A 25,133-nucleotide genomic window follows, 5' to 3' on the forward strand; every position below is an offset into this window, starting at 1 on the left:
AGAAGTATATTTGGTAATTGAGGGCTGTGGCTCTTACTTCAGTATGCATTAGAATCACCTGGAGGGCTTATTAGAAGGCAGTTGGTGGGGCACTACCCCCACAATTTCTAATTCAGTAGATGTGGGTGGTGTCCGAGTGTTTGCATTTCTAACAGGTTCCCGCGGACGCTGCTGCTGCTGATTTATGTATACTTTTAGCACTGCTGCTCTACAGAAGTGACGAGACTTCTAATTATCAGTGATCTTTTATGATTATACACGTCCACTGAATTACTGTATTGATAGCACTGATGCTGCTGAACTTAACTGTGAAATAATATGGAGGAATTTGGTTTCTGTAAGTGTAATTGTACTTAACTGCTTAAGGAGAAGCTTCTAGAGGTTACTTTTGCATTAGAGAATTTCAAAGTGTAGGTTTTATTGTATTTCTGTTATTCATCTTCATTCAAGACATAAAAACACAGGTTCAATTTTTAGGAATATATTTTACAAGGTGATTTCTGATTATATATTTTTAAAGATTTATTTGTTTGAGAGAGAGAGAATGTGGGGAGGGGCAGAGGGGGAGAATCTTTAAGCAGACCCCTGCTGACTGGGGAGCCCGACTCAGGGCTCGATCCCAGGACCCATGAGATCATGACCTGAGAGTCAGACACTCAACCAACTGAGCCACCCAGGTGCCCCTCCGATTATATTTTTAATTATAATTGATTATAATGAAATTTGGTTGTGATTGATTTCTGAGAATTTCAGAGTATCTGGATGCTGTGGTAATTTAAAAATAGTAACAAGTTTTTATTTTCTTTAGTTCTTTTCAAGAATCTTTTTAAAACTAAAATTTGATAGCTTAGTATTGAATTCAATTTGGTGCTCCTCATTCCCACTTACAAAGTAGATTCCACTCAGAATTTCACTTACACCAACATAGCAATTTTACCTTTTCTTTTTAAAGCATTGCTTGTACCTTTGGGGATATGATGGTATAGAGGGGCTATTCTCTCAAGAGAAGAAAAGGCAATCAGAAAATCTTTGCCAATAAGATTAGACGAAAATGTACTCTCATTCAGTGATTACCGAATGCCTTTATGTGCCAGGCATTATGGTGAAAATCGGTGCCAAAGTAATTTATCTTTTTCATGCGCATGATGGGGTTTTAGTGGATTGTAACTTAATATGATGTAATTGTGTGATGAGGTTACTGGTAAACCGAGTGCTGTCCGATGCTTCATTAATAGAATTAGTATTGTGTACAGATCTTGGGAGGGGAAGCTCTGCTGTCTTATTTTGTTAGACTATGTCTGCAGTGTTACATTTGGTCTGGGACTAAGGGACAAATTGGAGTCATTCCAGAAGTGAGGATCCCTGCTGTTCAAAGGTCTGGCCATTTTTGCATATGAGGATCATTGGAAAATGGGAGTAATTCATCTGGAGGGAAAACATCTTAATTATGTTTTTAGTTCCTTGCTGTAATATAAGATCCATGAGGACAGGGACCTGTCCTTCTTGTTCAGCACTGTGTCATCAGTGCCTCACGCAAAGGCTGGTGTGTATTCAACAAACAGTTGAATGAGTCAATTTTGAGGGGAAGATGATGGTTACTTTCAAATATTTGTCTTGTAGATGGCTTGTTAATTAGACTTACTGCTTGTATCACCAGAGGACAAACGGAGGCACTAGGGATGGAATTTTTAGGTGGGCACATTTCAATTTTACATAAGAAGAACTTCGCAAAACTAGTTAAGCAGTCCCATCAATAACTTTTCAGGGATTTGATTTCTGCTATTTTAATGCTTGGGTAGAGGTTGCATGGGGCCTTACTAGAAAATATACCCGCTTTTAATAAATTATAGGTCAAGGTGATTTCGGCTATTTCTCTTTTTATTTAAGTATTTCATTAAATAATAATCAATAAAATAATTTTTTCTAAGTTAGTCCTTTCTTGCCTTTTCAGACTAAAGCAAGGCAAAGAACTGGACAGAGAGAGGGCTTTTGCTAATGAGCAGTTAACCAGAGCTATTCTTCGAGAGAGGATATCAAGTGAAGAAGAACGAGCCAAGGCAAAGCACCTGGTGAGTATTAAAGATTTAGTAGAAATGTCTTGTCTACAAGGAGATCTCTGATGTTTGGGAAAAGCTAAGCACTCCTTGCCAGCTTTTAGTGTTGACAAAACGCATGTTCTTTCTCTTTGCTTAGATTTTCTTGGTTTTTGCCTTTTACAAGTTGTTGACAATTTGCTGAGATTAACCGTGAAGAATTTTTTAAGGCAGGTAGCTTGAGAATTATTGCTGCGAAGATCAACAGGGAGACAGTGGCACATGCATTTTGCCTGAAGGGATATTGCTTGTTTGCTCTCCCCACCCCCCTTGATTTTGATTTCATTGTATTTGAAACCTTGGGGCAAGCAGCCTATCTTGTTTCTCTCCCTGCGTGCAACCACCAGATGTTAGTCTGGGAAGTCTCTGGCTAAGGTGAGTAAGGTTTGATCAATCACTTTCTGTGCTTCAAAAAGGGGAAAATGCAGAGCAAAGGCTTTTGGGAACAATCTTTTTAAAGGGAGTCCTTTTTTTTTTTTTTTTTAAAGAACTATTTAAGAAAATTTTAAAAGCAAAGATTACATAAACATGTTTAAAAATGATTATTAATAGAAGGGAGAGAGGGGCGCCTGGGTGGCATGGTGGTTAAGCGTCTGCCTTCAGCTCAGGGCGTGATCCGGCGTTATGGGATCGAGCCCCACATCAGGCTCTTCCGCTATGAGCCTGCTTCTTCCTCTCCCACTCCCCCTGCTTGTGTTCCCTCTCTCGCTGGCTGTCTCTGTCTCTGTCGAATAAATAAATAAAATCTTTTTAAAAAAAAAAAGGGGAGAAAATTTAAAAGGCACCCATAAATCTGTCATTCTTACATAACCATGATTTACACTGGGATGTATTTCCTCTCGAAAATGTTTATTCCTAGGTCTATTACATACTTAAAATATGTACGAATTTGTATATATGAGAATACATAAGAATTTGGACAATGCTGCATATAGCATTTAACATCATGAACATTTTCTTGTATCAGCTAATGTTCTTCTGAAATGTAGTTTTTAATGGCTGAATAAACGTCTGTCTTCTTTGTGCATCATAACTTACCAAACGATTTTCCATTGTTAAGTAAAAGTGGGGCTGCTCTGGTTGAAGCCTGGGGTCCTGACTGCTTACCTCCCACTTCAGCCTTCTAGAAACCCACGTGTAACTTCTGAGAACATTTAGTGTTCATTGGAGCATAGTTGGGAACTCAGTGGAGAAGTAAAATGAGACTATATAATGGAGAACTTTGAATGGAGGACTGAGGGTGATGTCCCTAACTCAGCAGGCATTTGGGAATTGTTTAAGAATTGATAAGGGTCAATTTGTATTCTCTCGTATTTTTTCCCTTGGTCCTTTCTTGGAGAGGTCACATGCCATTAGAGAAAATAAAAGGATGCTGATGTGTAGTGAATCCTCTTCTCCAAAGATTAATCCAGGGTCCAGGCTGAATGGGTAGACAGTGAAGCCAGAACAAAAGTGATGGACCAAAAAAGAAACATCCAGGGATAGGCTATTTTGAAGGTCTCTTCTTTCTTGGTTCTGGGGTTATAGGATATAGATGGCAAATTACAGTATCTGCCAGATTTTAGCACTTACCATAATATTAGCCAAAAAGAGCCCTCATAGCACTTAGGGAATAAAAGTAGAATTTATGTAATAGGATTATAGTTGATCTGTCTTGGCTTGAGTGTTCTTCGACATTTGAGTGGTAGTTCATGGCCAAAAAAACATGGCTGCCCACAGTAATTTAGGTACCTGATGATTCCCAACTTACATGGTTAATTCTCTGTATTGTTACTATTTGTTATAGAAGGCATTCGTTGGGTAAAGATCAGAAAGTAAATAGAAAAAATATTAAGATCACTTAAATTACCACTATCTAGAGATAATTACTATTAACATTCTGGTTTATTATTTTTATATTCCTTTCCACATTCCACTAAGTCTGTATAAAACATTTATGTTAATATGTTTATATGTATTTCCCTAAACATAGGTGATAGTACACATAGTCTCAATATAACTCTTACAGTAACCTGCATATTAAAAAAATTAGACTATAGGGTAAAGATCTTTCTCTATTAATAAATGTATGTTTGTATGATCACTTTTAATGATTGGATGTTTTTCACTGAATTTTCTTCTAATAAGATAATATGGGGCTAGTATAGAAAATTTGGAAAATATAAAAATTACTAAGGAACCACCTCATAATCATTAGGATGGCTACTATCAGAAAAACAGACTGTAACAAATATTGGCAAGGCTGTGGCTGGTGGGAATGTAAAATGGCACAGCTACTATGGAAACCATTATGGTGGTTTCTCAAAAAACTAAAAATAGAATTACCATATGATTCAGCCATCCCACTTCCGGGTATTTATCCAAAAGATTTGAAAGCAGAGTCTCAAAGAGATATTTGTATGCCCGTATTCATAGCAGCATAATTCACAATAGCCAAAGGTGGAAGCAGCCCACGTGTCCACTAGCGAATGAACGGATAAACACAATGTGGTCTGTGAATACAAAGGAATATTATTCAGCCCTAAAGGGAAGGAAATTCTGACACATGCTACCACATAGATGAACCTTGAGGACGTTATGGTCAGTGAAATAATCTAGTCACAAAAAGACAAATACTGTAGGATTCCACTTAGATGAAGTATCTAGAGAGTCAGATCTATAGAGACAGAGCATGGAGGAGTGGTTGCCCTGGGCTGGGGGGTGAAGAAATGGAGCACATTTTAGTGGGTTTGGAGTTTCAGTTTTGTAAGATGAAAACAGTTCTGGAGATTGTTTGTATGACAGTGTTAATGTACTTTTCTTGAACTTTTCACTTCTAAATGGTTCAAATGGCAGGTTTTATGTTATGTGTATTTTGCCGCAATTAAAGATTAGAAAAAATTCTAAGGAAATGAGCATTCCTGCACATGTAATATTTAGAGGGTGTAAAAGTTCATTCTTTCTCTTCCCCCATCCATGTACAGTCCGGGTTTCTGGATTCTGCAGGGTACCACCTTGTAAAATGTGCAGTGTGGACTGCGATTTAAGTCGGATTTGTCCCTCGGTCCCTTGATCCTCAGCTGGGGAAGCGGGCATTCCCAGAACCAGTGATTCATGTGAGAGTCACCCTGAGAACGGCAGCGTATTTGTGCTGTGAGGCTGGGCCGCCATTGCTGCCATTCTTAACCGTAATATGTGGGACTGTTTGAGTGATGGTCAGACATTGATTTGTGCCTCTTTATTTAGAACCCGAATGTCACAGCCTGTAAGGAAGTAAAGGTTGGGGTTCACACGTTGGCAGGAATTGGAAAGCTCTCTTTCCAGAGAACGAGGAAAACAGAAACAAAACTGATGTGATGTTGGTGTTGTGAAATAAACCTAACTCCTCCCCAGTCCCCATTTTCCGCCGCCCACTAACAGTTGACATTTAGATTGCTTTCTCCGTGCGCGGGAGTCCAGGCTTCTCTTCCCACAGTTGTAGCAGCTAGCTTTACAGAGGCTCTTTGAAGGGCAAAGTCATGGGAGCCCTGTTGCTGAAGTTTTAAAATAGAATCAGATTGGACTCTCCCCTTAGGAAGAATTGCTTTAGCTGGAGAAGCTTAGTGCTGCTCTAGATTTAAGAAGACTATAGCAGCCCCTCACCCTACTTCTCACTCGCTGGAATGATAATTTTTGTCAGCTGATTTTGCCCAGAAATCCGAGAGAGGCAGTTCACTGATAATCTTACCTGCATGGAAATGCTAAATAAAATTCACATTAAAGGAATGCTTCTTAGGAACAGGAAAGCATCTCCATAAAGAATGAAGATTACATAAAAGGACAGGACCAGGCAACCTGTAAAGTTCATGCAACTTGACATTCTGTGAATCTTTAAGATCTCATACATATACATCTAACATTTGCTGTGTCATTAGATTTTAAAAAAATTAAAGAGTAGGGAGTTGTATCTTTTTTAAAACTTTGCAATTATATTTAATTTCTTTTTAAAATGCTGATTAAAATTTTGATTTACTCTTTTGTCTTACTAAATTTTGTTGATTTGACATTAGTCATTTTTTGTGATCACCACAGAACTGTTGTATTTTCTTTTTTCTTTTTTAACCTCAACTTTAAAAGAACCTGCATTTACTTAAGGAAATACTTAAATATTTATACATCTAATTGTGAAATAGTTTCCTTCACCTATTGGACAGTGTTTTAGTGAACGGTTACTGTATGAGAAACACTGGGCTAGATACCAAGGATATATAAAGAAAAAGACAAACTCTTGTCCTTAAGAAATTCACAGTCAGTTAAGCGTTCGACTCTTGGTTTCAGCTTGGGTCATGATCTCATGGTCCTGAGATCAAGCCCGCTTCAGGCTCCACGCTCGGTGTGGAGTCTGCTTGAGATTCTCTCTCTTCCTCTTCTTCCACCCCTCCCCCTGCTCTCTCTCTCAAAGAAAGAAAGAAGAAAAGAAATTCACAGTATAATGTGGGAGACTGATATATTAAAAATAATGTTGAGAAGGGCTAACTCTGTTATAGAGCCATGGTACTTATATTCTTGTGAGAATTCTCACTTTTGGGAAAGTAGGGACTTTCTTTTAACTCCCTGTTATATGTGCATTCATTTGTTCAACACATATTTGAGTGTCCAGTATATACCAGTTCCTAGCAAAGGGGAATTAGTCAGTTAATACTTGTTGATTGAATAAATGAAGAATTGAATCTATTCAAGCCCTGAAAATGGGAAAGGAAGTGGGGAAGAATAGAAAAGATTTCTCAGGGCGGTGGTGCCTGAGCTGAGCCTTGAGGTATGAGCAGGAATTGCACATACGGTTGAGGAGTAGGGGTGGTCTAGCCTTCAGTATTACAGGTGAAAGCTTGGATGCACGGTCCCCGTGGGACAGTGGGACAGTATAAGGAATTGCTGAGTGGGAAGTTCAGGGCAAGGAGTGTTGAAAGGTAAGGCAGAAGACGTTGGTGGGGCTAAGATCATGAGTTCTGGTTGTGCAATCCAAAGAACCCTGGACTGGATACATAGATGGGTTTTGAAGGGGAGAAATGAAACGGTTGGATGGGCATTTTGATACCTCACTCTAGTGAGATGTGAAGGGTAGAATAGAAGAGGAAGTGAATGGAAATGGACAAGTTAGCAGCCTTCCCGTTAATCCAAGAGAGAACAAGTGGTACTTGAATTAGGACAGTACTAGTGGGATGTAAAGGAGATATAAGGGATATTTAGGTTATAGTACTAGGATTTTAGATTTGAATGGTTGAAAGAAGTATCAATGGTAGCCACAAGGTTTCTGTTATTAGAAACCCTCTTATTTTAAATAGAAAATGTAGCAATCAATTAAAAATATTCTGGTTTAAGTGTATATTGTGAAGTATGACTTTAGTGTAGAATTGGGAAGATTCTGGCCTCAGACACTGCACTAATTATTTTGTTTGCCTGTAGATGAGATCATTAGATCATTATGTATTTTGGTCCCTTCCCACATTCCCCTCCTTCACAGATTTATTAAACACCTACTATGTGCTAGGTGCTATTAGTTGTTGGAGGTACAAAGGTGAACTACATCTCGTTGCTTTTTCTTGAAGAGTCTCCTGTCAAGTGTAGGGTTTTGTGGGAAGGTCATTCTTTTTTTTTTTTTTTTTTTAAGATTTTTAAAAAATTTATTTATTCGACAGAGATAGAGACAGCCAGCGAGGGAGGGAACGCAAGCAGGGGGAGTGGGAGAGGAAGAAGCAGGCTCATAGCAGAGGAGCCTAATGTGGGGCTCGATCCCATAACGCCGGGATCACGCCCTGAGCCGAAGGCAGACACTTAACCGCTGTGCCACCCAGGCGCCCCGGGAAGGTCATTCTTAACCTTGAACTTTTTTTCTACTTATATCCTATTTCTTTGAATCTGCAAAATCAAATAGTGTTTAGAAAAAAATAACGCTAAAAAAAATAGGTTAGGTGAATGCATAAATTTAGTTTTTCTAAATTTAAGTGGCTGTTTCACCAAAATGTCACTTTTTATCCCCAGTTTCCTCTTTGTCTGAAATGCACCAGTGAAGCAATCAAGAAGAAGAATTGATTAATTTTGTGCTGTGTGCCTTTCAGTTCTGTGTTTTGTTTGTGCTTCAAACTGTGACAGTTGAAATTTCATGGTAAAAAAGAGAAAGGTTTTGAAATTTGGGGTATGGAGGAAAATGACTAAATTAAAAGAAATAGATAAGAATACCACTGCTGCCCAAATATACGTGAGGTTCTGGCCAAGGGCAAAGAATGCAATTGGGGTTGTCATTTTGAAATGATCAGCATGGTTCTTGCTCACAAATTCTCTGTAAAAGAACAGTAAGACCAATTGCTCAGGGCTATCAGTGTCGTTAAAATTAACCAGGTGAAGCCAGTTGCCCTGTAGCAGCAGATCTCCTGGGTTCTTTTATTGGGCACTTAAATATACTTAAAAAAAACTTGCAGTTTTTTGGGTGCAATTTAGTACTTTGATTATAATCTCCATTAATGTGCCCGCTCTGGTTGTATAAACCATGTACTGGTTTTCTTGCAAAAGACACCAAGCCCCAAATGTTTTGACATGCATGGTGTATGAATTTTCTTTTAATGCCAGAAATGAAGTTAATCATTTTGAGCTTTTGCTTTTGAAGACCATTTAAATGTAGAATTTCTACTTTGTGTTTGGGGCATCCAAGCCATGTAGGTATAAGATATTTTCCTCAGTGGTATTGGTAAGAATGGGACCTGGGATCCATCTACAAGTCTCATTCTTTTCCTCAAGACTGGTGGGAGCAGAATGCACTGGATCATTTTGCCCCCTGTGTGTTTGGATTCAGCAGGCCGTTAAAGTTTCCAGGACAAAGCATTCAGATGTTATCTTCTATGTTCTTTGTTATCATGTATGGTCCTTACTTCCTGTGTGTGTTAAAGCAGTATTATTATTGTCAGCGGGAGGGCACATAGCCCTATGAAGAAGAGACTACTAATCAAATATCCCATGAAGAGGGGGGTGGCTTCAGGTGTGTTTGTTTGCTCCTGCAGTGGAAAAGGAAAAGCATGTTTTGTCCCCATTTGCCAGCTTAGCCATTATGTTAAGAGGCCAGAGAAAGAATAGGATGGGTACGACTGATTTCAGTGTTGCCTGTATACTGAAAGCTTAACCAGATGAACACATTTCTCAAATGTACGTCATCATCCTTCCTTCTTGCCCAGCTTTACAGAAATACCTGGGATCTCAATATTACCAGATAGCCTTAGAGAAGCATGATATCATGCTGAACAGATACCGAGGGGCCTGGAGCAGAGAATGGCTGAGTGCTCTCCTCATGATGGAGATTAAATCTCACCGTCAGGGATGACGAGGCCGTCCAGTGAACACAATGTATGGGTGATGGCAATTTGCTCGTGTTGCTCTTTTTCCAAGGAAGTATTCTCAGTCTGTGTGACCTTGTTGACAAAGTGATTAGAGAAGAAATAGCACAGTTGAGTATAATGCTGTTGATATTCTTACCAACAACTAGTTAGATTAAAAGACCACTGTGAGGGGCAACTCTGCTTAGAATGTGCTGTCATATTTCCATTCGAAATGTCCTTAAAGAATGCATCAAGTTGCTTGTAGACTGGTTGGCTCAGGGCAGCTCTTGTCGAGTGGTGTCCTATGTGGTAGCCCTGCCGTAAATAGCTTATTGATGTCCCATCAGTTGGGTCATTATGGGTGTCAAGGTGAGGTATGGAGAGCACTGAGTAAAAATCCATAGGTAACTAAGGTGCAAAGGGTTGGTTATAATTCCATCTCTTTATAATGACCTGGCATTTATCGTTAACTTATTTGCTTCAATGCCTAGTCTGAAATGAGCTGTCATTAGGGCCTTAGAATTTTATTGAACTGATAACATAATCTCATTTCCTACTGAAGAGGCTAAGAAATACGGCCCTCTGTGTTTGTTTTAACCTTCAAGTTAAAAGTTTCACATAAGTATCATGAAGTCTGTCAGTCCTCACAAATTCCAAGTAAGAGTTTTGCACGTTATGTTATGAATGAGACTGTAGGGCCCCAAGTGATCGGTCTTACTGTTCTTTTACAGAGAATTTTTCAGCAAGATCCATGTTGATCATTTCAAAATGACAACCCCAGTTCCATCCTTGGCCCTGTGCTCCCTTTTGTTCACCAGCCATCTTTTCAGTTTGTCTTCATGGCAAGTCTTACAACTGGCAGTTCTGATACAGCCTTGGAGAAGTGCTTTCAACCTGTTGTGGGCGGACCTGTGACTTAGTGAATTCAGCAGTAAATTGAACAGCCGTAATACTTACTATGTGACATACCATGTGCAACGAGATCTGCTTCATTTTTGTTTTTTGAACATTAAATTTTTCACAGTGTTAGACATTCTTGAACAGCTCTATATCTATTCTTATTTCTTTTATGTAGCCCCAGTTTTATTGCTTAGTTATCATTCCTAAGTGGGACTGAGTTATGTTCTTTCTGAATTTCTTGATGTTTTAAACTGTGCCCTGCTTCTGGGGGTGGGAGGGTTTATTTTCATGTAGCCTAGGGTTATTCCCTTAACCAGAAAGACATTCAACATTTTGTTCCAATGTGACTCTCTCCACTCTTTACTTTACTAACTATATTTTAAGGATGACTTCTGAAAATACTGAGGGGCAGAATTACCAAATGAAGTAAGGCCTTCATTCTCTAGAGAGCAGGAATCTGTTTACAAACCTGCAGTATTTATTACATACCTCATTTAGCCCATTCATCATTTTAATAGAAAAATGAGTCATTTTAGATGATTCTGAAATAATTCGAGGTAAGCTACATAGCCCCGGGCAGAATATGATTTACTCAGACAGCACCAAGCTATTTTCAAAAAAATGTAATGGAATGATCAGCACCAATAATTTATGATTACTCGTGGTAAACTCATCAGATGTCTTCATTGTCATAGAAATTTGTTGATGAGATTAAAAGTTTAGAGGAGTTTTCTTGCTAACTTCTCTCCATTCTTCCATCTCTTATGACAGATGGCTACAGAGTCCCATACTTAACTCCGTGTTTGAATATCCTCTGCCTGTTTAAAACACTGACTGTAAATTTAATTCCAGATTGTGTTTAATATTTTCTTGATAAGAAAGAACACCAGTCAGTGTCACAGGGTAAGTTTTATTGGAGATTATAGGCCTACTTATATACATTTTCTGCTTAGGCAGTAAACATTAATCCTTTTACAGTTTCTTTAGTCTGATTCTCAGAAACACAGCTAGCTGCTTGCCTGGAACCATAGCTCCAAACCCAAAAGGAATCACATAACGTTTTTATGTAGTGCCATATTCCTCACGAGCGTGTTACTAACCAGCGTCACAACGAAAATAGTTGATACTTGTTTTTAGCACTTTCTATTTAACCAAGAGTTTTTAAGTCCCCTGTCTTATTTGGTGTTAATAATTGTTTGAAATGGGTAGGACTTCTGTCATTCCTGTTAGAGCTGATGAAACAAATGTTCAAAGAGACTCTGAACTTAAAGGTTGCACAGGGAGTAAGCTACAAATTAGGTCCCCACTGCCTGTGTGATCTTATTTGGGGCACAATTTAGCAAATTTTGTTATTATTAAGTTTTTAAGCTGTAGTACTTTGTACCAACTGTATTAGAGTAAGGGGACTTTTAGAGCAGGCAAATGGACAAAGGAGAAATTACTGGAGACAGAAATAAAAAAGGTATCAAAAAGTAAACCACGATGAGCACGTGCACGAATTAAAAACGCCATAGCAGGTTGGGCAAACTGTACTCATGGAGAAGGAGCATGGAGGCGGGCAGCCCTAGCCAGTCTAGCAGGCTGTGTGTGGTATTGCTTAATGAAATCAGGTATTCGTGATTGTAACACTAGCAGGGATTAAGAAGACTCTGTTTAAGGACAAGGAATGGAATAATACATACTAGAACTAAAGTTTCCTTCTAAATTATTTTGAGTTGAAAAAGTTTTGGCATGTCAGGTTGTAAATTTCAGAATTTCAAAAATTTTCTCACCTGTGAATTTCCATGTTGCAAAGGATACTGGTTAAATGAAATGTTACTGGGTACTTTTATAAAGTCATTTTGGAGTGTACTTATTAGAAAAAGTTTGTTATGATCTTTTGTGTTTTGGGAGGGGTGATTGATATACATTCAAAAGGACCTGGTTTGTAGCAATTACCCATTTCCTTGCCCTCAGAAGAACACCAGTATTATATAACAGCAGAAACTTTCCTTTTTTTATGTGCAAGGTAAACTATTTGCAGGGGGAAGTAAAAGAAGATTCAGTTCTTTATCTACTTTGGATAATAAAGATGTGTTAATCTAGCAAGATTCTTTTTTTTTCTTTTTTAAGATTTTATTTATTTATTTGACAGACAGCACAAGTAGGCAGAGTGAAACAGGCTCTCAGCTGAGCAGGGAGCCCGACATGGGGCTTGATCCCAGGACTCTGAGATCATGGCCTGAGCCGAAAGCAGGCACTTAACCGACGGAGCCAGCCAGGCGCTTCTCTAGCAGGATTCTTGTTGAAAATAGAGATAGTCTTGCTGCAGTAGATTATTAAGATTAAATGTAATATATTCACAATGTCCACTTTACTCTTACAGTGGATACAATTTATGTTTTGTTTTTTCATTGAATTTTATGAGAAATTTGAAGTGAAGATAATCCACAGGTTTTTCTTACAAAATCAAACTCTGAATAGTTTAAAAAATATGTCACTGACTGTGTTGGAAATTTGTTAAATTAAAAAAAAAAGGCAACAAATTGGGGATGTAGTTACATAACCATTAATGTATTTTTTCAATTGCATTTCATCCAAGGATATTTCTTACTGACAGCAGATTAATTCATGTAACAGAAAAATTAGTGTACATCATAAAAATAAGCTCTTTCCTCACAGCTATGGTAGAAGGATAGGAAGGAGATAGTAACTAATTTTTACTGTAGGTGTTTTGTAAATTTAAAACCTGAGTATAAACAGGGCTAGATGATATACATTTGTGTATGCATGTATACTTTATTTTTGTTGCACATGGTAAAGGTATTTTTCAGACAACGATAAGAAATGTTAATTTCAAAATTAATTTCTAAAATTTTTTATTTTGATTTTTTAGCTTTCAGAAATGTTATAAGGACAAAGAACTTGCTCAGATTCATCTAGCACACATGCTTTATCGTTCTGTCTGTGTGTGTACACGTGCACATGCAGGAGCGCACGCGCGCACACACACACACACACACCCCTTCTCTGAACCATGTAGCATGGGTTGCAGACATCATACCATTTTGCCCCTTAATACTTCAACCCTTTAAAAATTAGTGTGTGTCTCTTACATAACCAAGTACAGTTGACAAAATCAGGAAATTTAGCACTGGTGCAGTAGTTGAATCTTTAATCCAGATTCCAGTAATCTTCACGGTAATTTTTCCTCCTGGAGCAGGGTAAATTCCAGGATCATATAATGCACTTAGTTGTCAGGTCTTAAGACATTTTAAGCATGATTTGCAAACAATAGAATCAAGATGAATACTGTGTTAATTTCAATTTATGAGTTCTTGCTGTTATTGTTAGAGTTTTACAAAGACGGAAGTGGAATGGACAAAAAATGATAGGTGAGGAGTTTTACTCAGACTTATAGGTTAATATTCTGTATTATGGGTGAAGATTCAATTGTTCTGGGTGTTTTCTTTTCATGAACCAAAATGAAAACAACTTAAATGCTTTCATTGGTGCCTGTATTGATTCTGTGTCTTTGAAATGTGGCAAGCATCCAAGTTGTATCATTAAAACTGTTAGCAAACTCTTCTTTTGCTACAGAGTTTTTGGAACAAGAATTTTATCTGAAATAGACTTCTCCCCCCACCCCCAATCCCGCCTCACCCCACTCCTCAGTCCTCTTCCCCAGGTACTCCTTCATGTAATTTTAGGCAAATTGCTTTTTTTCTTTGTGCCCTTTGTTTCTGTCTGTTTAAAATGAAGACAAGGTCATTAATGCACTTTGCTTTCAAGTCTGTTACCTTGATGAATAAATATATAAATACAGGAGTTCTAAGAGAATGCAAAGTTCTATATACTTACAAATTGACTTTTCATAAAGTAATTTTGCTTTATGAATAGGTTACCAATTCCAAGAGTCACATCTATTTTAATTTTCTTTAGTTATTAAAAAAACCCCATTTTAAAAAAAGGAAAATAGTTAAAGTTGAAAGCTTCTATTTTCTTGGTTAAATTGGATTTTTGTTATTGAAAACTTACTCTGATTAGAAGTGGTTTAGTCACAGGCACAGGTATAAATGGCTGTTAGCAGTCACTGTATTGAAAGGGTCAAAATGAGAGGGGTCCTTTTCTTGGGTGTAAGAGGATGGGATCTTTCTGCTAATATATGCTTATTGACTTAGAATAAAAACCCAGGCCTTTGTTAGCAAAATAAACTTGAATTGATATCAATTAAAATATAAATACAATCAAATTAAAAGACAGAATTGCTTTACTTTATATCTTTACAAAATGACTATTAAATGCCATATATTTCTATATTACAGTGGACTAAACCCTTTTGCTACTCCTAAGTCCAAAAAAAGATTCATCTTTTTAAATGCTTGCTTTATTTACCATTCATTTCCCACTTATTTCTTCAATTTACTAAAAATTGTGTGCTAATTTTTTTTTTGAAGACTTTATTTTATTTGAGAGAGGGGGGAGAGAGGAGCAGGAACAGCAAGGGGGGGCAGAGGGAGAGGGAGAAGCAGACTCCCTGTCGAGCACGGAGCCGAAGGTGGGGCTCCATTCCAGGACCGGGATCGTGACCTGAGCCCAAGGCAGATGCTTAACCAGCTGAGCCACCGAGGTGCCCCTCGTGTGCTAATTTTTAATATGAGCATTGTATCACTACCTTGTCCGTTTGTGGCATAATTTTTCTTTCTTAACCCCTCTTCCTCTTGCTATGTTAAATTTGCAGTGCGTGGACTGTGGCATCTCTATAGAATGTTCCCATTGTTCCCTGTTACGCGCAGGTGACAGGAGAATGTATTGATGGCTTCAATTTTTTTTTTTTAACTCCTCAAAGAACTCAGTATATTATAAAAAATTCTCTGAGTTCCACCCCTGAAGGCATCAAAAAGAACAAGATCTAAATAACATCCTCCTTCAGTACGCAGCATATTTTAACCATGGATCTCCATCTTGTAGATCACCATTTCCAAGATGTATGTATAGCTGTACATATGCTGTGCATGTATATTATCATATTGCTTCCCCCGCCCTCCCCTCCCCTCTCTTTATGTGTATGTGTGTGTGTGAACGCACACACATACATATAAAAATAATTTTTTTCCTTCTATGAGCCTTGGGAACATGTACACTGGGCCTGTGGAGTGACACAACAAAAGCAGGCTCTTGAAGTAGTCAGGTTTTGTCCTTGTAAATGACATGGTACAAATGCATGTGGTGGATTAAAATATGTTCACCCTGACAGAAATCTTTTACTTGAAGTGAAAAAGCCTCCCGTCAATTCCGATTACAACAAAGGTTGCTGCTGTAAGAGTGCCTTGCCAAGACTGCAAGTTTCTCAAGCTCTCTTCTGGAGATACACTTGTTACTTGATTCTCAGCTTTGAGTTGGATATAATCTTGTCTTGGCATGTTCTGTTTCCAGAGTACATCAGTTTTCATGTTCCTTGGGCTTTTTCTCAAGATTTATAAAGGGGTGGGGTTAGCTTTTTGTCTGGCAAGTAGCAAAAGTCTGTTTGAGTTCCCCAATCAATAATTGTAAAGTAACTAGAAATTGATCCATGCCAGCTGTAAAGCCATCCATGCATTTCTAGTAATGTCTGTCATCATAGAGAAGCTGTAGAAAAGACATTTCTGTCCCCATGTCACCAAAAATGGGACACAAGCATGTAATAGGCAGCTGTGCACTGGGGACTGTTCTTACGGTGTCCACAGTTTGATACAAGGTGTTGGGAGCTTTTTTTCTGCTTTGCAGTATATAATTGCAGGAGGTTGAAGAAGTTTTTGTCACGCAAGCATAACTTAATTGGGAGCTTAGTGCTTGTCCTGCATGTAGGTGGAGTAATGATGTGATTTGATGCTATGGCCAGGTTGTCCCTCTCCGAAATACACTCTTCATTGATTTGTCATGGCCTTACCCTCTTCTCTGTTTGGCCTGAAATTCCTCCCTCTCAAGACAGAAGTAAGGGGGGGGATGGGGCACCTGGGTGGCTCAGTGGGTTAAGCGTCTGCCTTCGGCTTGGGTCAAGATCCCGGGGTCCTGGGATCGAGCTGCGCGTGGGGCTCCCTGCTCAGTGGGGCATCTGCTTCTCCCTCTCCCTCTGCCCCCCTACCCCCGCTTGTGCTCTCTCTCTCTCTCAAATAAATAAATAAATAAAATCTTTAAGAAAAGAAGTAAGGGGAGAAAAGTGCTGGGGTGTTTAATTTGGCAAGACCACCATTGATAGGCACATCTGTTGCCGGGCAAAGGGTGCTAGTTGATATTTGAGGTAGGGGCACTCCCCCTCCTCTCCCAGCTGTCATGATGAGGTATTAGTTTGTCAGATTGCCACCTTGTCACTGTGGAGATTTTATAAAGCCTAAAGTTTCTAACTGGACAGGGCACTTTCGATTTGGGAGGCCTTTCCTTATAGACTGCAGTACAGTAACTTAGAAATAAGGGAGAAATAGTTAGTTGTCTTATAATAAAGTTTAAAACATATTCTGAGTGACTCCAGAGTAAGACTTGCTTGTCACAGATGGAATATATTAACATGTCTAAAGAAAGAACGTGTCAATTTTTTTTAAGTCTTTAAAATGAAGTTTTAAAAGATTATTTAATATCATGGGGCATGTTTACAATATGATGTTTAATACAGTAAAAAATCAGCATGCTCTTTATAATCTGTGTATCTGCACAGACAGCTCGCTACAGGATTACATATATTTTTTTTAACTTTTTCTGTTTTTTAAAACCCTTCTGTGTTGGGACGCCTGGGTGGCTCAGTCAGTTAAGTGTCTGACTCATGATTTCAGCTGAGGTCATGATCTCAGGGTTGTGAGATGGAGCCCTGTGTCCGGCTCTGCACTGGGTGTGGAGCCTGCTTAAGATTTTCTTTCTCTCCCTCTGCCCCTCCCCTACTCTCCCTCCTAAAAAAAAAAAAAATATATATATATATATATATATATATATATATATATAAAACACTTCTATGTTTATCTGATTCTCTGAATCGAATAAGTATTTATTATATATGTAATAAAAAATAGATCCCTTTAGCCATTAATTATTGCTTTTAAAAGAGTTACTTCTCTTTTTGAGTCTTCTATTTATGTAACGCTGTGTCCTTCCCACCTGGGCCTGGGTCTGCATTTAGTTGTCTGGTGCTGGTGGATGCCTGCCTTTTGTGAAGGTGCTTACAGAGAGCTGTCGTAGCCTCGTGCCAGCACACTTCTGGGCCATAAAGCTTATGGAATAACTTCCTAGTTTCCACATAGATGGCCTGCAGAAAGAGTGTGTCTTGGCCGCATGTCCTACATGCCTGTTTTTTTTTGGCAAATGTAATTCTTATTTTAAAGAAGTAATTTGGCCTTTTAGTTGATTTGTAAGTCTCTGTAAACTTCTGAGGCTGTCAACAAACTGGGCTTCTACACGCGCAATACTAAGTTCACCCAAGTAATTAATTCATCGCCTGGGGCCTTTTGACAGGTAGCCTGATGCTGTTCCTAGTAATAACCCTTGTGCCATGTGCCAGGCGGGCCTCTCCTCTTCATCACTGCACTGGAGATAGGGAGTTGAGAGAGGTGTGCTCTGTAAGGCATGCCCTGTGATATGAGAGCCTTCTCAATTCCGAGCTGCAGCCCACTGCACAGTTTTGCCCAGAACCTGCTGTATGGGGCTCTGGCTCCTTCCTTTGCCCTGCCTTAGTGGCCAGTCGGCCTTGATGCACATAGAGGCAAAATTATCCTTTATGAGCACTGTACTTCTTGTTTACAACTTAAGAGACTGTAGAAATCACCCTACCTAACCTCCTCCTATTTTCGAAGAAGGAGGCCTAGGGCTCTTAAGGATAAAGTGGCAGTGAGATCAGCACCTGTATCTGTATTTTCCCTTTCTGGGCTGATTTTCATCTTCTTTCAGTGGTGTTTGCGGGCCAGAGAACAAGAAGGAAGAAGGCCAGGGATCTTTCTACAAATTTGGGCTGGCTTGGGATGAGAAGCTCCACTGAGGTGGGGACAGCTCCCCTTCTGCACAAGCCAGACACACAGGGCATTTGGGATAGATCAGTCTTCAGTAGAGCTATGGGGCTGTATGTTTATCTTTGTATGACCTCCTCTGTCTTTCCTTTATATGTGGCATTTTTCTCAGCAACCTTTTCTGCATTTACCTCCTCATTTAAGAGACATAAGTAGCTGGGCAAAGATTAATATTATAACTTCCTAGACTATGAAACTGGTACCTTATGCCTGAATCCCTCTTAAATAATGGGGGACAGGCCTATATCATTTGTCAGTTATCTGCAAGGCCGCTGTTACGACAGCTTTGTTAGTGAGTAAATGTCACTGGCTTCTCTCTGTTCTTACCTTGAAACAGAGAGGCAGAAATATGGTCATTGCATAGTGATCATTGATAGTCTTCATTGCATGATCAGAATGACATTTTATTGTACTCATGTGGAATTAAAATAAAGCTCTTGTAATTTAAAACATAACTTGCCTGTCATAGCCAATGCTCATTGGTTGAGCAAGAGCGAACTTTTTCTTTTCCTCATATGTAGATCTGTTGGTGGGTGTGTGTATTTTATTTGAATTTCTCTTCATTCAAGAATTATTTATCGAGAGCCTACTACGTGCTAGGTGGGCACTGTAGTTCATATGCTGGGAGTATATCAAAACATGCAAAAAGAGAAATCCCTTTTCTAGTGGACTTTACATTTTAGTAGGGGATATTGGTACATATCATGCTAATACCATGCCAGATATAGGTGCAGATTAGGGAGAGAGAAGAGTCAACCCTAAAGGAATAAAAAATAGTTCACTCAGTATTTCATGCTCTAATTCAGTCTCTTGATCATTTGTGTGTGTGTGTGTGTGTGTGTGTGTGCGTGCGTGTGTGTGCGCGCGCGCTACCTTATACCTAGAGTGCTTTGTAATTATTCAGGGCATTTTTACTTTTATGTTTGAGTTTTAACAACTTTGATAATTGGGTCAGATGACAATGTTTTTGAAAACATTTTTAAAAACTGCATCACACTTAAAGTATATAGGAATAAACTATCTAGGACTGTTGGGAGGTGTACCCTGTATGCTGTTGGGCCTGCAGGTGTGGGCTTCTCTTGTCTCCGAGCATGGTAGAGTCCCTGTTATGTTGAGATGCATCACGTGGCACAGGTGAGAGCTAAAGTGGCACCATGTTGGCATTGTCATTTGCTTTCACCTCTCAACCATTTCACAATAATTTGTCTCTGGATGATTGCCTCCCAATAACTCCTGACCCTGTCTCTGCAGAGATACAGGTTCTCTAGACCCTGGCAGTCTCCTGTATGTTCTCCTAAACTACGGGCTAGCCAAAAACGCTAGGGTCGTAGCCAGAGCTGTGTAGTATGACAGAGGTAACATGATGTTGTATGCCCCAAATCATTCAGTTGAATAGCAACACAACTGATAGGTTTTGTGTACCTCCTCTGTCTAGGTGCCGTGTCAGGAGCTGGGGGAGCAGAAGATTGAGCCTGGTCCTTGCTCTCAGGATGCTTAGAGTAGCCGTAATATAGACTGAATGGAATTTTTCCTGTTCCCACAATAGCTGTCAGTAGTTGAGCGGGCTTGTTGGAACCTCCAGGATTGCTATCAGAAAATCTGAATAGGCAGTTGGGCCAGGGAGACTAAGCTGTGAAGATGCTCCTTTGAGTTGTTCAGTAGTCCAAATCTTGGTATAACGGCAATTCAGGCCTATTCTGGGCTGCTGTGGCCAACCAAATGACAGGTCTATTCTGTTAAGTGGACTTATGAGCATGGGTGATGCTCCTGGTTACATTCATCTAAGAGGACATAGGAAATTAGCTGGAGGTGAGAGGGGACACTACTCCTAAGGCTAGTAGTTGACAGGGCCCTGTTCCTACATGCTATGATTGATATCTTTAGGGTCTTGATTAAACTTGAACACCTCTTGGCAATGTAATTAAACTCAAAGCACTGCGAAGGTTATAATCACTTCATAAGTTTGCTAAAAGTTATGTAGGATAGAAGATTCTATAAGGTTCTTTTATAGACTAGGTGTCACTGATAGATTTCCTTGATGAAGAGTCCAGATGACATTAATTTATGGGCTTTTACGTAGAAGTGAAGCACTTGCCATTTAAACAGTCCTTTTCACTGGCCAGAGTAGGTAGCTATTGGTATAATGAGCTCAGGTGTTGAATATAATATTGAATTTATTACCACATGGTTCTAGAATAAGTAAATAATGGACACATTGACTTCTACTTTATAGACGGCTGTAAGATAAGCCCTCTTGAGACCACTTCAAAGGTCTCTAAAGGTGCGGTGTTTTACTGCCAAGTCCCTTGTTATCACCATTCTTGAATGCCTGGGGGGCCAACTCCCATGAAAAGGTGGACACTTCGGATCTTTTTGCGGGTAATGAGCATTTGGTTTTACTGCAGTGTAATTTGGACTTCACTGGCAAATTGTTAGTACAAAGTTTTGAGCTTAGGGTATTATAACACCTTTTGTCAAACACCCATGCTCAGCAAACACTATACGGCACGGGCTTATTGTATTTTCTCTGAAAGTGAACTTTTCATCCATCCATTTTGGGTTGTCTTGAGTGCTTTCCTTTCTGTAGTTAAAAATCCCTTAGGCTTGATAGTACCTTCCTGGACAGGATTGTTTATCATTTAATTCTTTGCTACGCCCCCTGTCCTTTACTTTACTCTTGTAAAATCTGTAGCTGACTATTAAAGCTGTGAATTTTGTGCTGACCTCTTTTTCCTCTATCAGGTGTGTGTGGAGGTACAAAAGGAAGTGCTGTGATTCTAGGATGAAGTTTTCCAAGCCTGGCTGATCACCAGAGTCCCCTGTCAAGCTAGTAAAAAAAACCATAAATGCCCCAGTGGACTGGGATTTGCAGGGTGGGACCTGGGCAAGTGCATTTTTAAAACATAGGATATTTATTTATTTATTTATTTATTTATTTATTTATTTATTTATTTTAAGATTTTATTTATTTATTCGACAGAGATAGAGACAGCCAGCGAGAGAGGGAACACAAGCAGGGGGAGTGGGAGAGGAAGAAACAGGCTCCTAGCAGAGGAGCCTGATGTGGGGCTCGATCCCAGAACGCCAGGATCACGCCCTGAGCCGAAGGCAGACGCTTAACCGCTGTGCCACCCAGGCGCCCCTAAAACATAGGATTTTAAATGGCCAGCCCTCATTGTGAACAACTGTTGGAGGTGAGAGAAACAAGGCCTCCTCCTCCTCTTGTTGGCGCCTGGGGGTCCCATGGTCAGAACGGCTCTTGTGTAAGCCTGGCAAGGCTGTGCGTTGGTGTGCTGAGGCCTGCACACCCAGATATATTTTTAGGCTTCTTCCATGCAATGTGGCTATAACATCTATATTAAACATGTCATGCAGCATATTCTTCATATTTTTGTAAAGATTTAAAGAAACTATCCCTGCCCTTCCTACCACTTGTCCCTCCCTCACTTCCTTCTTACTTGGTCTTTAAGGAAAGAGCACTGGCCTTAGAGACAGAAGACCTGACTTCTGGGTTCAGCTAAATGATCTTGAGGTCTTGAGTCTGTCCCCTCACTTGCAGCTGAGCTTCACTTTCCTCTCTTCCAAAAGCAGAGTGATACTTTCTTTAGAGCCTCCGCGGTAGGATCCACTGAGCTAGTGTGCATACAGTCCCTTCGTAAAAACCCAGTGGTCTGCTTCTTGATTCCCACAGTGGCTGGATCAGTGTTTCTTCTGAATGTGGGTGATCAACAAATATTCTTAACAGGGCGTAGACAGAAGAGTCTCAGAGTAATAATGTGTTTCCATTCCTCTTTCTGAATTCTTCCCTTCTTTCCCCCATGCCTCCCTGTGAGGCTTGGAATTCCACTCCTTGATTCATTCCTAGGAAATAGGACATGTTTTGCCTGCAAGTGGGTGTCTCGTGTTGGAGACTCACCAGTCAGTAAGCACATGGAACTTTCTCCTTGGGCTTTTTAATAGTTTAATTCCAATCACGTTGTTAAAGCAATATTTCACTACTTCTGATTTTCCTAATTATCATGCAGACAAACAGTGGGGATCATGACATTAGAATAAGTGAGTGGCTTATGATTTTTGCCTCAGAAGGAGAAACTCTTGCTGTTTTTCTCCCCCCTTGAGCAACGCAGCAGTAATAAATGAGCAAGTCCAGAGTACTTTATGATAGATAGTTAATGGTGCTGTGCCTCAGCCAACAGGCCTGTTTCCACAGCATCTGTCACAATTCAGAGTCATTAGCATACCTTTAATGGTTTCTTTTCAAAATAATTTCTACTAGGGCATTTAGAATGCATCAAGGAAAAATATTGAGTTGTAGAGATGAGGAATTTTAAATGTAGACAAATGGTTTTCATTCTCTCAGATTTAATTTTGATAAAATTGAGAAACCACATAGCAACATATTATACAGTGTAACACAATTGACGGCATTTAATGTACTATCTGGGATTATTTTTTCAGGCATTCTAAAATAGTTAATTAAGAAAACAAATTTTTAAATAAAAATCTTAATTTAAAAAATTGTAGGGTTTCTTAGCACCCTGAATCCCACCATAGGCCTTCTGCTCTGTGTTTGGACTGTCCCTCGGTTGTCTTTCATACTCCATTTTATGATCCATCATGGAATCAACGTTTTTCTCATCTTAAGAGATGAGAAATGTTTTGTCGGTTGTGTGTCATTTTCACATAATACTGGTAAATATTAGCCTTGTTATTTATTTAGTTGTGAGGGGGAAATCTTCAGAGAAGCAAATTAAGCCATCTTTTTCCTGAAATGTCAAGTGCAGGTGAGAGGAGATCTTTATTAGATTTTTAAATATAAATGCATTTACAATGACATATTTTTAAAAAAACAAATGACTCCCTTTACTTTTTTATAAATGAAAGCCAGTGTGTACTTTAGCATGTATACATAGCTGTTTGAATAATAGTTCCTTATATTTGCAAAGGATCTTCTCTTTTTGGGTATATTTATATGTATTTTTTCCATACTTAATGTTTACAACAGCACTGTGAAGTAGACTGGGCACATATTGCCCCATTTCTCAAGGCAAAAATTGAGATTCTCCAGGAGGAATGCGTAGATGGCCGAGCGTATACAGCTGACAGTGGAAGGGCCAGGGCTTCTAACTTGTCTCTGTCTTTTAACTCCTTTTATTGAATGTTGTGATTCTTCTCTGCTCCTCTGGGGTGATTTTTGTAGCCTCACTGATATTAAAATGTTGCACCTATTTAGAGAGACTGTGTTGTTTCGGTATCATTTTCTTGGTGCTTTGGAATCAAATAATTTGATTTTCAAAGGTTTTAAGTCATTTTTAAAAATTTATTTGAAATATAGATACTCTTTGAGGTCATTTATTCATTGTTCTAGATTTTTTTTTTTGAGACTACTTAGAATTTAAAATCATTTGACTGCATTGGAAAAAGGTATTATCTATGTCTAGAGGATATCACATGTATTTTTGCATTCTTTTTTTTTTTAAGTTTTTTTTTTTTTTTTTTTAAGATTTTATTTATTTGACAGAGGTAGAGACAGCCAGCGAGAGAGGGAACAGAAGCAGGGGGAGTGGGAGAGGAAGAAGCAGGCTCATAGCAGAGGAGCCTGATGTGGGGCTCGATCCCATAACGCCGGGATCACGCCCTGAGCCGAAGGCAGACGCTTAACCAGACGCTGTGCCACCCAGGTGCCCCTGTATTTTTGCATTCTGTAACAATTACTGTTATGCTACTTAGGCAAATAAATATAGGCTTATTAAAAGATGGAACTTGTAGTTTTAAACTTTATATTAATATATGTTTATGGTTAGTCTTCATCCGTAGGGTCTAAGGAAGCTTATTTTCACGTTTTTGTTCCATAAACGGGACAGTGTCAGGGGAAGAGGGGAAGTAGGGATATATCCCTTCTCTAGGATATACTGGGATGAATCCTGAAGGGTACATATACTACTTCCCTTCACATTCTCCTGGTCAGAACTTACTTACTGGTCCCCACCTAACATCAAAGGAAGCAAAAAATGCCCCTGTCCCCTGCCCCCCCCGGCCCTTGATCATGAGCCCTGCTGAACATCAGAGGCCTTATCATGGGTAAGGGTGAGATGGGTATTATGAGGAGTTATCAATCTGCCAAAATTACGCGGTCTTCAAAACTGATATTTGAGCTTTCTGATGCGAAGCCAATTTAAAAAGTATTTAGGTATTTAACATTTTTTGACAACTCCTTTGCGATTATAAATCATATTGACTTTTTGATTACATATATTCATTTGAAAACACCAAATACTATTATTTTCCTAGATATTATGGTGATAAAAAGTTGTCAGTAAAATCTAGAATCTTTGAAAAGGGGTGATGGACCAAATGGAATTCTAATTACTTGATTTCAACACATTTCTCTTGCATTTGAATCTTTGAACAGAAAAGTGAAAAGCAAGATTATCCTTGAAAAATTCTCTCTCAGCATCTAAGCAGCCGTTTTTAATTGCAGAGAATGTCTTCAAAATTTGTTTTGCCATTTTAAAGTTTTAGCTGTGAGAAAGTCAATTGTCAGTTGTGCAGTGGAGGAAGAAAATCTTAAACTAAAATCGCCATTTATATATTATGTTGAGTAGACATATGTTATTTGAGCATTAGTGGCTGATTTCCCATAGAACATTTTTCTTCTTGAATTTGGTATCATTGTTGATCATGTAGGCACAGTATAGCCTCCACTGTCACCAGTTCATGGCTGCAGAACTATGAGTGGTACGAATTGTTTAAACATCAACTAAAATCACACAGTAAGTGTTCTTCCATCTACAGGAGCCTCCCCGAAGCTG

At 39.1% G+C, this 25,133-nt stretch overlaps 1 protein-coding gene across 2 annotated transcripts in view; it reads left to right on the forward strand.

Annotated features, from left to right (window-relative positions):
• The window catches only part of CHCHD3 (coiled-coil-helix-coiled-coil-helix domain containing 3), a 261,013-nt gene that overhangs the window by 91,195 nt on the left and 144,685 nt on the right, over positions 1 to 25,133 (forward strand). For both annotated transcript variants that reach the window (XM_087860823.1, XM_045792628.2), the window contains exon 4: positions 1,952 to 2,069. In XM_087860823.1, coding sequence (XP_087716949.1) covers positions 1,952 to 2,069 — 118 coding nt within the window. The remainder of the gene's footprint in view (positions 1 to 1,951; positions 2,070 to 25,133) is intronic.

Source organism: Ursus americanus, chromosome 3 (genome assembly GCF_024610735.1).
Source record: "Ursus americanus isolate L20-20 chromosome 3, mUrsAme1.1.p, whole genome shotgun sequence".
In the NCBI taxonomy this organism is placed as follows: Eukaryota; Metazoa; Chordata; class Mammalia; order Carnivora; family Ursidae; genus Ursus; species Ursus americanus.